Source organism: Scomber japonicus, chromosome 1 (genome assembly GCF_027409825.1).
Source record: "Scomber japonicus isolate fScoJap1 chromosome 1, fScoJap1.pri, whole genome shotgun sequence".
NCBI lineage: Eukaryota > Metazoa > Chordata > Actinopteri > Scombriformes > Scombridae > Scomber > Scomber japonicus.
The window spans coordinates 42,824,767-42,840,369 of record NC_070578.1 but is presented as its reverse complement, the minus strand read 5'-3'; the positions used below and the strand labels follow the sequence as shown (position 1 = coordinate 42,840,369).

Here is a 15,603-nt window from a genome sequence, read left to right as displayed (position 1 = left end):
GGACCTGAACGCCTCACAGCAGCCGACTGGAGCTGCAGCTTTAAACTGATTCATAATCAGCCTGCTCACTAACACCTTCATCTATTACCCCTCAGTCACTAACACACCTTCATCTATTACCCCTCAGTCACTAACACACCTTCATCTATTACCCCTCAGTCACTAACACCTTCATCTATTACCCCTCAGTCACTAACACACCTTCATCTATTACCCCTCAGTCACTAACACACCTTCATCTATTACCCCTCAGTCACTAACACCTTCATCTATTACCCATCAATCATTCACACACTAATCCTTCTATTTTATTAACCCTTCCTTCCTTCCTTCCCTCCTTTCATTCCTTCCTTCTTTCTCCCTTCCATCTTTCCTCCCTCCCACCTACCTTCCTTCCTTCCTTCTTTCTCCCTTCCATCTTTCCTCCCTCCCACCTACCTTCCTTGCTTCCTTCCCGCCTTCCTTTCCTTCCTTCCTTCTTTCTCCCTTCCATCTTTCCTCCCTCCCACCTACCTTCCTAACTACCTTCCTTGACTCGAGGACGACAGGAGGGTTAAATGTGACCCTGAGCAGCATGTAAAGGGTTAAATGTGACTCTGAACAGCATGTAAAGGGTTAAATGTGACCCTGAGCGGCATGTAAAGGGTTAAATGTGACTCTGAGCGGCATGTAAAGGGTTAAATGTGACCCTGAGCGGCATGTAAAGGGTTAAATGTGACCCTGAGCGGCATGTAAAGGGTTAAATGTGACTCTGAGCGGCATGGAAAGGGTTAAATGTGACCCTGAGCAGCATGTAAAGGGTTAAATGTGACCCTGAGCGGCGTGTAAAGAGTTAAATGTGACCCTGAGCAGCATGTAAAGGGTTAAATGTGACTCTGAGCGGCATGTAAAGGGTTAAATGTGACTCTGAGCGGCATGTAAAGGGTTAAATGTGACCCTGAGCGGCATGTAAAGGGTTAAATGTGACTCTGAGCGGCATGTAAAGGGTTAAATGTGACCCTGAGCAGCATGTAAAGGGTTAAATGTGACTCTGAGCGGCATGTAAAGGGTTAAATGTGACTCTGAGCGGCGTGTAAAGGGTTAAATGTGACTCTGAGCGGCATGTAAAGGGTTAAATGTGACCCTGAGCAGCATGTAAAGGGTTAAATGTGACTCTGAGCGGCACGTAAAGGGTTAAATGTGACCCTGAGCAGCATGTAAAGGGTTAATAAAAGGAGCGTCAGGCTGCAGCTGTGTGATAAGGAGGATAAAACCTGACAGACTGCTGACTAATAAACTCTGCATTACTCCTTTAAATGTACTTTAGCCTCTGATAACGGCGTGACTTCATGCTGCGTTCACTTCCTGTTAGGAGCAATGAAAACAGGACGACGGACGCATCGTTACTCAGACAACAGGAAGCTGCTCCCGTCTCCATGGCGATGAGTCACCCCGAGCTTCCTCATTCTGCAGGGTGGAGACTACTCTGCACTGATCATGTGACTTCTAGGGAGGATGAGTCACTGTAAACACTGAGGCTAGCATGTTAGCACACAGCGGCTAGCATGTTAGCACACAGCGGCTAGCATGTTAGCACACAGCTGCTAACTTCTACATCTTCATTATTAGTGTCAGTTATTACTAGTGGAGTTCCTCAGGGTTCTGATCTCGGCCCTCTCTGATCATTCCTTCAGCTTCAACCCATCCATCTATCCATCCATCCATCCATCCATCCATCCATCCATCCATCCATCCATCCATCCATCTATGGTCCAGATGTTCAGATGTTCAGTCCTTATATACAGTCTACGGTCCAGATGTTCAGTCCTTATATACAGTCTATGGTCCAGATGTTCAGTCCTTATATACAGTCTATGGTCCAGATGTTCAGTCTATGGCCCAGATGTTCAGTCTATGGTCCAGATGTTCAGTCCTTATATACAGTCTATGGTCCAGATGTTCAGTCTATGGCCCAGATGTTCAGTCTATGGTCCAGATGTTCAGTCCTTATATACAGTCTATGGTCCAGATGTTCAGTCTACGGTCCAGATGTTCAGTCCTTATATACAGTCTATGGTCCAGATGTTCAGTCTATGGCCCAGATGTTCAGTCTATGGTCCAGATGTTCAGTCCTTATATACAGTCTATGGTCCAGATGTTCAGTCTATGGTCCAGATGTTCAGTCTATGGTCCAGATGTTCAGTCCTTATATACAGTCTATGGTCCAGATGTTCAGTCTATGGTCCAGATGTTCAGTCTATGGTCCAGATGTTCAGTCTATGGTCCAGATGTTCAGTCCTTATATACAGTCTATGGTCCAGATGTTCAGTCTATGGTCCAGATGTTCAGTCTATGGTCCAGATGTTCAGTCCTTATATACAGTCTATGGTCCAGATGTTCAGTCTACGGTCCAGATGTTCAGTCTACGGTCCAGATGTTCAGTCCTTATATACAGTCTATGGTCCAGATGTTCAGTCTACGGTCCAGATGTTCAGTCTATGGTCCAGATGTTCAGTCCTTATATACAGTCTACGGTCCAGATGTTCAGTCTACGGTCCAGATGTTCAGTCTATGGTCCAGATGTTCAGTCTATGGTCCAGATGTTCAGTCCTTATATACAGTCTATGGTCCAGATGTTCAGTCTATGGTACAGATGTTCAGTCTATGGTCCAGATGTTCAGTCTATGGTACAGATGTTCAGTCTATGGTCCAGATGTTCAGTCTATGGTCCAGATGTTCAGTCTATGGTCCAGATGTTCAGTCCTTATATACAGTCTATGGTCCAGATGTTCAGTCTATGGTCCAGATGTTCAGTCTATGGTCCAGATGTTCAGTCTATGGTACAGATGTTCAGTCTATGGTCCAGATGTTCAGTCTACGGTCCAGATGTTCAGTCTATGGTCCAGATGTTCAGTCCTTATATACAGTCTATGCTCCAAATGTTCAGTCCTTATATACAGTCTATGGTCCAGATGTTCAGTCTATGGTACAGATGTTCAGTCTATGGTCCAGATGTTCAGTCTATGGTCCAGATGTTCAGTCTATGGTCCAGATGTTCAGTCCTTATATACAGTCTATGGTCCAGATGTTCAGTCTATGGTCCAGATGTTCAGTCCTTATATACAGTCTATGGTCCAGATGTTCAGTCTATGGTCCAGATGTTCAGTCTACGGTCCACATGTTCAGTCCTTATATACAGTCTATGGTCCAGATGTTCAGTCTATGGTCCAGATGTTCAGTCCTTATATACAGTCTATGGTCCAGATGTTCAGTCTATGGTACAGATGTTCAGTCTATGGTCCAGATGTTCAGTCTATGGTCCAGATGTTCAGTCTATGCTCCAAATGTTCAGTCCTTATATACGGTCTATGGTCCAGATGTTCAGTCTACGGTCCAGATGTTCAGTCTATGGTCCAGATGTTCAGTCCTTATATACAGTCTATGGTCCAGATGTTCAGTCTATGGTCCAGATGTTCAGTCTATGGTCCAGATGTTCAGTCCTTATATACGGTCTATGGTCCAGATGTTCAGTCTACGGTCCAGATGTTCAGTCTATGGTCCAGATGTTCAGTCTATGGTCCAGATGTTCAGTCTATGGTCCAGATGTTCAGTCCTTATATACAGTCTATGGTCCAGATGTTCAGTCTATGGTCCAGATGTTCAGTCTATGGTCCAGATGTTCAGTCCTTATATACAGTCTATGGTCCAGATGTTCAGTCCTTATATACAGTCTATGGTCCAGATGTTCAGTCTATGGTACAGATGTTCAGTCTATGGTCCAGATGTTCAGTCTATGGTCCAGATGTTCAGTCTATGCTCCAAATGTTCAGTCCTTATATACGGTCTATGGTCCAGATGTTCAGTCTACGGTCCAGATGTTCAGTCTATGGTCCAGATGTTCAGTCCTTATATACAGTCTATGGTCCAGATGTTCAGTCTATGGTCCAGATGTTCAGTCTATGGTCCAGATGTTCAGTCCTTATATACAGTCTACGGTCCAGATGTTCAGTCTATGGTCCAGATGTTCAGTCTATGGTCCAGATGTTCAGTCCTTATATACAGTCTATGGTCCAGATGTTCAGTCTATGGTCCAGATGTTCAGTCCTTATATACAGTCTATGGTCCAGATGTTCAGTCTATGGTCCAGATGTTCAGTCTACGGTCCACATGTTCAGTCCTTATATACAGTCTATGGTCCAGATGTTCAGTCTATGGTCCAGATGTTCAGTCTATGGTCCAGATGTTCAGTCCTTATATACAGTCTATGGTCCAGATGTTCAGTCTATGGTACAGATGTTCAGTCTATGGTCCAGATGTTCAGTCTATGGTCCAGATGTTCAGTCTATGCTCCAAATGTTCAGTCCTTATATACGGTCTATGGTCCAGATGTTCAGTCTACGGTCCAGATGTTCAGTCTATGGTCCAGATGTTCAGTCCTTATATACAGTCTATGGTCCAGATGTTCAGTCCTTATATACAGTCTATGGTCCAGATGTTCAGTCTATGGTCCAGATGTTCAGTCTATGGTCCAGATGTTCAGTCCTTATATACAGTCTACGGTCCAGATGTTCAGTCTATGGTCCAGATGTTCAGTCCTTATATACAGTCTATGGTCCAGATGTTCAGTCCTTATATACAGTCTATGGTCCAGATGTTCAGTCTATGGTCCAGATGTTCAGTCTATGGTCCAGATGTTCAGTCCTTATATACAGTCTATGGTCCAGATGTTCAGTCCTTATATACAGTCTATGGTCCAGATGTTCAGTCTATGGTCCAGATGTTCAGTCTATGGTCCAGATGTTCAGTCCTTATATACAGTCTACGGTCCAGATGTTCAGTCTATGGTCCAGATGTTCAGTCCTTATATACAGTCTACGGTCCAGATGTTCAGTCTATGGTCGTACTTACATCCTGTTTCCAGAGCGGTAAGTGTAACGTGTGATTCCAACATATTAAATACTCAGTAATTATTAAACGTTCAAAACGGTGTCATGTGATTATATTCATTTTTAATTTATAGGGGGCGCTGTTGCCCACTGACTGCAGAGAGAACATGACGCTGCTTCGTCCCGAAACACTCGAACGCCTCACTGACTGCAGAGAGAAGGTGAAGCTGCTTCGTCCTGAAACACTTGAACGCCTCACTGACCGCAGAGAGAACATGAAGCTGCTTCGTCCTGAAACACTCGAACGCCTCACAGACCTGAACTTGAAGCTGCTTTGTCCTGAAACACTCGAACGCCTCCCTGACCTGGACATGAAGCTGCTTCGTCCTGAAACACTCGAACGCCTCACTGACCTGAACATGAAGCTGCTTCGTCCTGAAACACTCGAACGCCTCACTGACTGCAGAGAGAACATGAAGCTGCTTCGTCCTGAAACACTCGAACACCTCACTGACTTCAGAGAGAACATGAAGCTGCTTCGTCCTGAAACACTCGAACGCCTCACTGACCTGAACATGAAGCTGCTTCGTCCTGAAACACTCGAACGCTTCACTGACCTGAACATGAAGCTGCTTCGTCCTGAAACACTCGAACGCCTCACTGACCTGAACATGAAGCTGCTTCGTCCTGAAACACTCGAACGCCTCACTGACCTGAACATGAAGCTGCTTCATCCTGAAACACTCGAACGCCTCACTGACCTGAACATGAAGCTGCTTTGTCCTGAAACACTCAAACGCCTCACGGACCTGAACATGAAGCTGCTTCGTCCTGAAACACTCGAATGCCTCACTGACCTGAACATGAAGCTGCTTTGTCCTGAAACACTCGAATGCCTCACTGACCTGAACATGAAGCTGCTTTGTCCTGAAACACTCGAACGCCTCACTGACTGCAGAGAGAACATGAAGCTGCTTCGTCCTGAAACACTCGAACGCCTCACTGACCTGAACACGAAGCTGCTTTTGTCCTGAAACACTCGAACGCCTCACTGACTGCAGAGAGAAGGTGAAACTGCTTCGTCCCGAAACACTCGAACGCCTCACTGACTGCAGAGAGAACATGAAGCTGCTTTGTCCTGAAACACTCGAACGCCTCACTGACTGCAGAGAGAACATGAAGCTGCTTTGTACTGAAACACTCGAACGCCTCACTGACCTGAACATGAAGCTGCTTTGTTGCTTCGTCCTGAAACACTCGAACGCCTCACTGACCTGAACATGAAGCTGCAGAGAGAACATGAAGCTGCTTTGTCCTGAAACACTCGAACGCCTCACTGACCTGAACATGAAGCTGCTTCGTCCTGAAACACTCGAACGCCTCACGGACCTGAACATGAAGCTGCTTTGTTGCTTCGTCCTGAAACACTCGAACGCCTCACTGACCTGAACATGAAGCTGCTTCGTCCTGAAACACTCAAACGCCTCACTGACCGCAGAGAGAACGTGAAGCTGCTTCGTCCTGAAACACTTGAACGCCTCACTGACTGCAGAAACCTTCAGAAGTGATTTTAACTCTAACCCTGTTCACCAAACTAATGACTGAGGAGAAATAAAGTTTATATCAGAGCTCTGTGACGGTCTGATGATTCATTGACTGGTTTCTGAGACTATTTTAACTCCAGATCAGATCTTTACTGTCTCTGAGGGAACGTGTGCTGCAGCTAAACAATAGAAATGACATTTAAAAATAAACTCAAGTACAACAGAGAAGAACAATAAAGAGTCATAGTTCATTTTTGACTGGTCCTTCCTTCCTTCCTTCCTTCCTTCCCTCCTTTCCTCCTTTCCTCCCTTCATCCCCCTTCTTCTTTCCTTCTGTCCTCCCTTCCTCCCTCCTTCTTTCCTTATTTCTCTCTTTATTTCCTCCCCATTACCTTCCTTTTTTCCTCTGTCCTTCTTTCCTCTGTCCTTCTTTCCTCCCTCACTCCTTCCTCCCTTCATCCCCCTTCTTCTTTCATTCCTTCCTTCCTCTCTCCCTTCCTTCCTCCCTCCTTTCCTTTCCTTCCTTCCTTCCTTCCTTCCTCTCTCCCTTCCTCCCTCCTTTCCTTCCTTCATTCCTTCCTTCCTCTCTCCCTTCCTCCCTCCTTTCCTCTCTCCCTTCCTCCCTCCTTCCCTTCCTTCATTCCTTCCTTCCTCCCTCACTACTACCTTCCTTCATTCCTTCCTTCCTCTCTCCCTTCCTCCCTCCTTTCCTTCCTTCATTCCTTCCTTCCTCTCTCCCTTCCTCCCTCCTTTCCTCTCTCCCTTCCTCCCTCCTTTCCTTCCTTCATTCCTTCCTTCCTCCCTCACTACTACCTTCCTTCATTCCTTCCTTCCTCTCTCCCTTCCTCCCTCCTTTCCTTCCTTCCTTCATTCCTTCTTTCCTCTCTCCCTTCCTTGACTCGAGGACAACAGGAGGGTTAAAGACACTAAACTCTGAAAGCAGCTTTAAAACTGAAGTAATGACAACTAACCCTATTTCACATCTTTCTTTCCTCCCTCACTCCTTCCTTCCTTCCTTCCTCCTTTCCTCCCTTCCTTCTTTCCTTCCTCCATCCCCTTTCTTCCTTCCTTCAATCCTAACCCTCTTCCTTCTTTCCTTATTTCTCTCTTTTTTTCCTCCCCATTACCTTCCTTCTTTCTTTCCTCCCTCACTCCTTCCTTCCTTCCTCCATCCCCCTTCTTCCTTCCTTCTGTCCTTCTTTCCTCCCTCACTCCTACCTACCTCCTTTCCTTCCTTCCTTCATTCCTCTCTCTCTCTCCCTCGCTGCTCCCTTCCTCCCTTCCTCCCTTCCTTCCTTTCTTTCTTGACTCGAGGACAACAGAAGCGTTAAAGACACTAAACTCTGAAAGCAGCTTTAAATCTTCGGTAATGAGACCCTAACCCTATTTCACATGTTCAGGATATTCTCACAACGTTTTAAACATTAATCTGTCAAATAATCAGAAATCACTAAACCTGCTGATGTTTAAATGATCTCAGTCTGAACCAAACTGCTGCTCTGACTCCAGATATCAGTTATATGGGTTAAACCAGGGGTGTCAAACATGCGGCCCGTGGGCCAGATCCGGCCCCCCGAGGGGTCTGATCCGGCCCACTTCACTTATTCCTCCTTTCCTTACATCTTCCCTTCCTTCCTTTCTGTCTACTCTTACTTCTCCTCCTTCTTTTCCTTCCTTTCTTCCTTCTATCTGTCCTTCCTCCCTCCCTTCCTTCCTTCCTTCCTTCCATCTTCCATCTTTCCTTCCTCCCTTCCTTCCTTCCTTCCTTCCATCTTCCATCTTTCCTTCCTTCCTTCCTTCCTTCCTTCCTTCCGTCTTTCATTCCTGTCTACTCTTCCTTCTCCTCCTTCTTTTCCTTCCTTTCTTCCTTCTATATGTCCTTCCTCCCTCCCTTCCTTCCTTCCTTCCATCTTCCATCTTTCCTTCCTTCCTTCCTTCCATCTTCCATCTTTCCTTCCTTCCTTCCTTCCTTCCGTCTTTCATTCCTGTCTACTCTTCCTTCTCCTCCTTCTTTTCCTTCCTCCCTTCCTTCCTTCCTTCCTTCCATCTTCCATCTTTCCTTCCTTCCTCCCTTCCTTCCATCTTCCATCTTTCCTTCCTTCCTTCCTTCCTTCCGTCTTTCATTCCTGTCTACTCTAACTTCTCCTCCTTCTTTTCCTTCCTTTCTTCCTTCTATCTGTCCTTCCTCCCTCCCTTCCTTCCTTCCTTCCTTCCTTCCATCTTCCATCTTTCCTTCCTTCCTCCCTTCCTTCCTTCCTTCCATCTTCCATCTTTCCTTCCTTCCTTCCTTCCTTCCGTCTTTCATTCCTGTCTACTCTTCCTTCTCCTCCTTCTTTTCCTTCCTTTCTTCCTTCCTTCCTTCCTTTCTGTCTACTCTAACTTCTCCTCCTTCTTTTCCTTCCTTTCTTCCTTCTATCTGTCCTTCCTCCCTTCCATCCATCTTCCATCTTTCCTTCCTTCCTTCCATCTTTCCTTCCTTCCTTCCTTCCTTCCTTCCGTCTTTCATTCCTGTCTACTCTTCCTTCTCCTTCTTTTCCTTCCTTTCTTCCTTCCGTCTTTCATTCCTGTCTACTCTTCCTTCTCCTCCTTCTTTTCCTTCCTTTCTTCATTCCTGTCTACTCTTCCTTCTCCTCCTTCTTTTCCTTCCTTTCTTCCTTCTATCTGTCCTTCCTCCCTTCCATCCATCTTCCATCTTTCCTTCCTTCCTTCCGTCTTTCATTCCTGTCTACTCTTCCTTCTCCTCCTTCCTTTCCTCCTTCTATCTGTCCTTCCTTCCTTCCTTCCTTCCTTCCATCTCTTTAATGATCCGGCCCACGTGAGATTAAACTGGTCTGTATGTGGCCCTTGAATAAAAATGAGTTTGACTCCTCTGGGTTCAACTTTACATTCATGAAGCTGCTTCGTCCTGAAACACTCGAACGCCTCACAGACTGCAGAGAGAACATTAATCTGCCAAATAAGCAGAAATCACTAAACCTGCTGATGTTTAAATGATCTCAGTTAGTAACCCTAACCTCTCTCTGCCTCTCTCAGTTTAATCATTTAACTCATTTAACATATTTACCAGCAGCCTGAAGTCATTGAGCTCGTGTCTCATGTTGTGACAGCAGGTGTTACACCACATTTAGTGACCCGTTAGATTCTGTGACCTGCTGAGTGAAAGTCTCACATCCACATACTAAACATAGCAAACATAGTCTACCTCATCACCTCATCACCTCATCACTTCATCACAGCTAGAAATCAGATTTAAATTATTACTCATAGCTCATCACAGGCAGAAATCATTATTAAAGTCACATTACTACTTTTACTTTAAGTAGGTTTAGCTGTTTAACTTTGACTTTAAAGTTCATGTTTTACTTACTGTGGAGTATTAATAGCTACTTTTATTGTGTAGTATTAGAACTTTTATTCTGTAGTTCAATTCAGTTCAATCTTTAGCTATTTCAGACCAGTTCAGTCCATAAAAACACACATATACTTTAACTCTGTAGTATTAAAACAGTATTAAAACTTTTCCTCAGTAGTATTAGTACATTTATTGTGTAATTCAGTTCAATTCAATCTTTATTTCAGAGCAGTTCGGTCCATAAAAACACACATAGACTTTTATTCTGTAGTATTAGGCTAGTACTTTTATTGTGTAGTATTTATACTTTTAAACTGAGTATTAATACTTTTCCACTGTAGTATTAAAACTTTAATTGTGTAGTTCAGTTCAATCTTTATTTCAGAGCAGTTCGGTCCATAAAAACACACACAGCCTACATATACTTTAACTCTGTAGTATTAAAACTTTAACTCTATAGTATTAGGCTAGTACTTTTATTGTGTAGTATTAGTACTTTTATTGTGTAGTATTAGTACTTTTATTGTGTAGTATTAGTACTTTTATTGTGTAGTATTAGTACTTTTATTGTGTAGTATTAAAACTTTTAAACTGAGTATTAATACTTTTCCTCTGTAGTTCAATTCAGTTCAATCTTTATTTCAGACCAGTTCGGTCCATAAAAATACACACAGCCTACATATACTTTAACTCTGTAGTATTAAAACTTTAACTCTGTAGTATTAAAACAGTATTAAAACTTCAACCCTGTAGTATTAGCCTAGTACTTTTATTGTGTAGTATTAGTACTTTTATTGTGTAGTACTCCTCTAACCCGTGTCCAGGTAAACACACCTGCGGCTGGGAGCCAGGGACTCACCTTGAGAGGCGCCTGCAGCAGCTTGTGTATCCCGGAGATCTGCTCGCTGAGCGGGATGTTCTGCTCCACGTTGACCGTCGGAGGTCTCCGCGGCTCCGGGAAGTTGGTGCAGATGAACGGGTCCGAGTCCTCCAGGTGCTGCACGCGGCAGGTGATGGCGGCCATGGCCGAGGGACCGGCACCGAGCGGCGGGGAGAGGCGGCTGTGCTGCTCGCTGAGCGGCAGCGCTGTGACTGAAGAGCCGCGGAGCCTCGCTGCTTTACCGGAGAGACCTACCGGGAACAGGGAGCTGGAGCCCTTCACAATAAGAGTCGTGTTCATATATATATTTAAAAATAAAAGAGAAAATGACTGAAGAGGAAACTGTGTGTGTTTTATTTTCTCTTTCACCTTAAAATAAATCACTGGTGATAAGAACCAGAGTTATTATAGTAAAATGAATCTACTGAAATAAAAAATAAAAACTAGAATGAACAAAGAAAATGAACTCAAACAAAACTGAACAGCTGATAAAATGTTCTTAGTTGTAGTTTTCTTGTCATTGTCTCCATGGTGACTGTATAGTGTTCAGTGTTTACAGCATTATTTCATCCTTCACAGTTTCTACTAATCAAGACTTTCCTCCTAAAACCTGAAACAAGAAAACTAAGACTACAACTACAGAAACACTAAAACTACTTCATCACTTGTTAAACTCACTCAAACTAAAGTGGAATAAAAAACCAAACTGAAAAACTAAATAAATAAAAAATTAATGAATATTTCATAACTTTATTTGTAGCTGAAAAGTGTCTAACAGCCAGTAGGGGGCGACTCCACTGGCTCCAAAAATAAGTCCCCTTTTCCCTTCATTCATCACCTCAGTGATCACTTTACTGATGCGTTTATGGTCTCAATCAGTAGTTTCAAGTCTTCTTCATTTAAACTTGGCAGGTTCTGCTTTAGGCCATGGTCTGTTTGTTAAAGTCGTTACCACGGCAACAACGCTGAGTTTATAGATAACGTAAATATGGTGTAACCCCAGATCCACAGAGTGCAGCCGTAGCCGTAACATTTGTGTGATCACAGTTACTTAGAGACTGTAAATGCTAGCAGCTAGTAGCTAGCAGCTAGCCTTCTGGCTCCAAAAGTCCAACATGGCGACGGTCAAAATGCTAATTTAAGGCTTCGAGTCCTTAAAGCAACAGGTGACGTCACAGTGGCTACGTCTTTATTTATCTATATTTACAACATTAAGCCCCCCCCCCCTCCCTTTCCACAGGACCAACATGAGGCTTTATGTTAGAACATATATGTACGATAGTCAACTACGAGAGACAAATCACTTCCTGTTGAATTACAGTTATGATGTTTTTCAATTTAAAAGATCGTTTGCAAGTCAAGAAAGTCATAAAACTAGCAGACTGTGAAAATTACTTATTAAAAAGACGAAACACCAAACTAACTATTCAACTATGGAGCATGAAAAATGACAGGTATGAATAAATAAATGCAAAAACACAGAATAGAAATACTGTATTATCATTATATATAAAAAAAATAAAATAAAATAAATAAATACATAAATTAAATATAAACACATCTTAGTCATGGAAAAAAAAACACTTTTAGATTAATTTTCTTTATTTTTTATTTAATTTTATTATATTTATACATTTATTTATTTATTTAAATGTAATTTTTTTTTTTCCATTTTGAGAATCCATGACCAAAAACCTTGTACCTTTTATTTTGAAGTCCGTATCGCAGCGCATCCTGTTTTGGTGAGCGTTGACTTGGTGAGGGAGCGCGTGCCAACCTGGTGCCAACCCAGCGGTGACGTCATGTGCGGGTCCAGTCTGGAAAACACAGGGCAGGCAGGCAGGCAGGCAGGCGTGTGACGTCATACACAGGTGTGACCGTGGAAACTGTTGTGAAGCCGCTCTGACGTCACAGATCTGTGTTTAAAAAAAAAAAAAAGCAGCAAGCAGAAGAAGAAATGTGAGACCAGTTCAGGTTCCAAACATTCAGAAGCTAAACAGGAAACTCTGCTTTTATTGTGAAATTCAGAGTTCAGAGTCAGAACAGCTGGTCCGACAGCGACATCCGGTGGCTGAAAACCAACATCACACCTACAGGAGAGAGAAGTGAGGACAGATCCCAGTGTTCCCAGTGCTCCCAGTGTTCCCAGTGTTCCCAGTGCTCCCAGTGCTCCCAGTGTTCCCAGTGCTCATAGTGCTCCCAGTGCTCCCAGTGTTCCCAGTGTTCCCAGTGCTCCCAGTGTTCCCAGTGTTCCCAGTGTTCCCAGTGCTCCCAGTGCTCCCAGTGTTCCCAGTGTGTTCCCAGTGCTCCCAGTGTTCCCAGTGCTCCCAGTGTTCCCAGTGCTCATAGTGCTCCCAGTGCTCCCAGTGTTCCCAGTGTTCCCAGTGCTCCCAGTGTTCCCAGTGTTCCCAGTGTTCCCAGTGCTCCCAGTGCTCCCAGTGTTCCCAGTGTGTTCCCAGTGCTCCCAGTGTTCCCAGTGCTCCCAGTGTTCCAGTGTTCCCAGTGCTCCCAGTGTTCCCAGTGCTCCCAGTGTGTTCCTAGTGTTCCCAGTGCTCCCAGTGTTCCCAGTGCTCCCAGTTCTCCCAGTGTTCCCAGTGTGTTCCCAGTGCTCCCAGTGCTCCCAGTGTTCCCAGTGCTCCCAGTGTTCCCAGTGTTCCCAGTGTTCCCAGTGCTCCCAGTGTTCCCAGTGTGTTCCCAGTGCTCCCAGTGTTCATAGTGCTCCCAGTGTTCCCAGTGCTCCCATTGCTCCCAGTGTTCCTATAGTGTTCATAGTGCTCCCAGTGTTCCCAGTGCTCCCAGTGTTCCCAGTGTTCCTAGTGTTCCCAGTGCTCCCAGTGTTCCCAGTTCTCCCAGTGTTCCCAGTGCTCCCAGTGTTCCTATAGTGTTCCTATAGTGTTCCCAGTGTTCCCAGTGCTCCCAGTGTTCCCAGTTCTCCCAGTGTTCCCAGTGCTCCCAGTGTTCCCAGTGCTCCCAGTGTTCCTAGTGTTCCCAGTGCTCCCAGTGTTCCTATAGTGTTCATAGTGCTCCCAGTGTTCCCAGTGCTCCCAGTGTTCCCAGTGTTCCTAGTGTTCCCAGTGCTCCCAGTGTTCCCAGTTCTCCCAGTGTTCCCAGTGCTCCCAGTGTTCCTATAGTGTTCCTATAGTGTTCCCAGTGTTCCCAGTGCTCCCAGTGTTCCCAGTTCTCCCAGTGTTCCCAGTGCTCCCAGTGTTCCCAGTGCTCCCAGTGTTCCCAGTGTTCCCAGAGTTCCCAGTGCTCCCAGTGTTCCCAGTGCTCCCAGTGCTCCCAGTGTTCCCAGTGCTCCCAGTGCTCCCAGTGTTCCCAGTTCTCCCAGTGTTCCCAGTGCTCCCAGTGCTCCCAGTGTTCCCAGTGCTCCCAGTGCTCCCAGTGTTCCCAGTGCTCCCAGTGCTCCCAGTGTTCCCAGTGTTCCCAGTGTGTTCCTAGTGTTCCCAGTGTTCCCAGTGTTCATAGTGTTCCCAGAGCTCCCAGTGTTCCCAGTGCTCCCAGTGTTCCCAGTGTTCATAGTGCTCCCAGTGTTCCCAGTGCTCCCAGTGCTCCCAGTGTTCCCAGTGTTCCCAGTGTTCCCAGTGTGTTCCCAGTGCTCCCAGTGTTCCCAGTGTGTTCCCAGTGCTCCCAGTGCTCCGAGTGTTCCCAGTGTTTTCCCAGTGCTCCCAGTGCTCCCAGTGTTCCCAGTGTTCCCAGTGTTCCCAGTGTGTTCCCAGTGCTCCCAGTGTTCCCAGTGTTCCCAGTGTTCCCAGTGTTCCCAGTGCTCCCAGTGTTCCCAGTGTGTTCCCAGTGCTCCCAGTGTTCATAGTGCTCCCAGTGTTCCCAGTGCTCCCATTGCTCCCAGTGTTCCTATAGTGTTCATAGTGCTCCCAGTGTTCCCAGTGCTCCCAGTGTTCCCAGTGTTCCTAGTGTTCCCAGTGCTCCCAGTGTTCCCAGTTCTCCCAGTGTTCCCAGTGCTCCCAGTGTTCCTATAGTGTTCCTATAGTGTTCCCAGTGTTCCCAGTGCTCCCAGTGTTCCCAGTTCTCCCAGTGTTCCCAGTGCTCCCAGTGTTCCCAGTGCTCCCAGTGTTCCTAGTGTTCCCAGTGCTCCCAGTGTTCCTATAGTGTTCATAGTGCTCCCAGTGTTCCCAGTGCTCCCAGTGTTCCCAGTGTTCCTAGTGTTCCCAGTGCTCCCAGTGTTCCCAGTTCTCCCAGTGTTCCCAGTGCTCCCAGTGTTCCTATAGTGTTCCTATAGTGTTCCCAGTGTTCCCAGTGCTCCCAGTGTTCCCAGTTCTCCCAGTGTTCCCAGTGCTCCCAGTGTTCCCAGTGCTCCCAGTGTTCCCAGTGTTCCCAGAGTTCCCAGTGCTCCCAGTGTTCCCAGTGCTCCCAGTGCTCCCAGTGTTCCCAGTGCTCCCAGTGCTCCCAGTGTTCCCAGTTCTCCCAGTGTTCCCAGTGCTCCCAGTGCTCCCAGTGTTCCCAGTGCTCCCAGTGCTCCCAGTGTTCCCAGTGCTCCCAGTGCTCCCAGTGTTCCCAGTGTTCCCAGTGTGTTCCTAGTGTTCCCAGTGTTCCCAGTGTTCATAGTGTTCCCAGAGCTCCCAGTGTTCCCAGTGCTCCCAGTGTTCCCAGTGTTCATAGTGCTCCCAGTGTTCCCAGTGCTCCCAGTGCTCCCAGTGTTCCCAGTGTTCCCAGTGTTCCCAGTGTGTTCCCAGTGCTCCCAGTGTTCCCAGTGTGTTCCCAGTGCTCCCAGTGCTCCGAGTGTTCCCAGTGTTTTCCCAGTGCTCCCAGTGCTCCCAGTGTTCCCAGTGCTCCCAGTGTTCCCAGTGCTCCCAGTGCTCCCAGTGTTCCCAGTGCTCCCAGTGTTCCCAGTGCGTTCCCAGTGTTCCCAGTGCTCCCAGTGTTCCCAGTGCTCCCAGTGCTCCCAGTGTTCCCAGTGCTCCCAGTGCTCCCAGTGTTCCTATAGTGCTCCCAGTGCTCCCAGTG

The 15,603-nt window shown here is 46.1% G+C and overlaps 1 protein-coding gene across 1 annotated transcript in view; it reads right to left on the bottom strand.

Annotated features, from left to right (window-relative positions):
* Positions 1-12,361, bottom strand: part of fhod1 (formin homology 2 domain containing 1) — an 89,060-nt gene extending 76,699 nt beyond the window's left edge. Inside the window, exons 1-2 of the mRNA XM_053319969.1 lie at positions 12,344-12,361; positions 10,621-10,917 (exon numbers count right to left, since the gene is read on the bottom strand). Of these exons, the coding sequence (XP_053175944.1) occupies positions 10,621-10,785 (165 nt within the window). The 5' untranslated portion in view covers positions 10,786-10,917; positions 12,344-12,361. The remainder of the gene's footprint in view (positions 1-10,620; positions 10,918-12,343) is intronic.
* Positions 12,362-15,603: the final 3,242 nt, after the last annotated feature.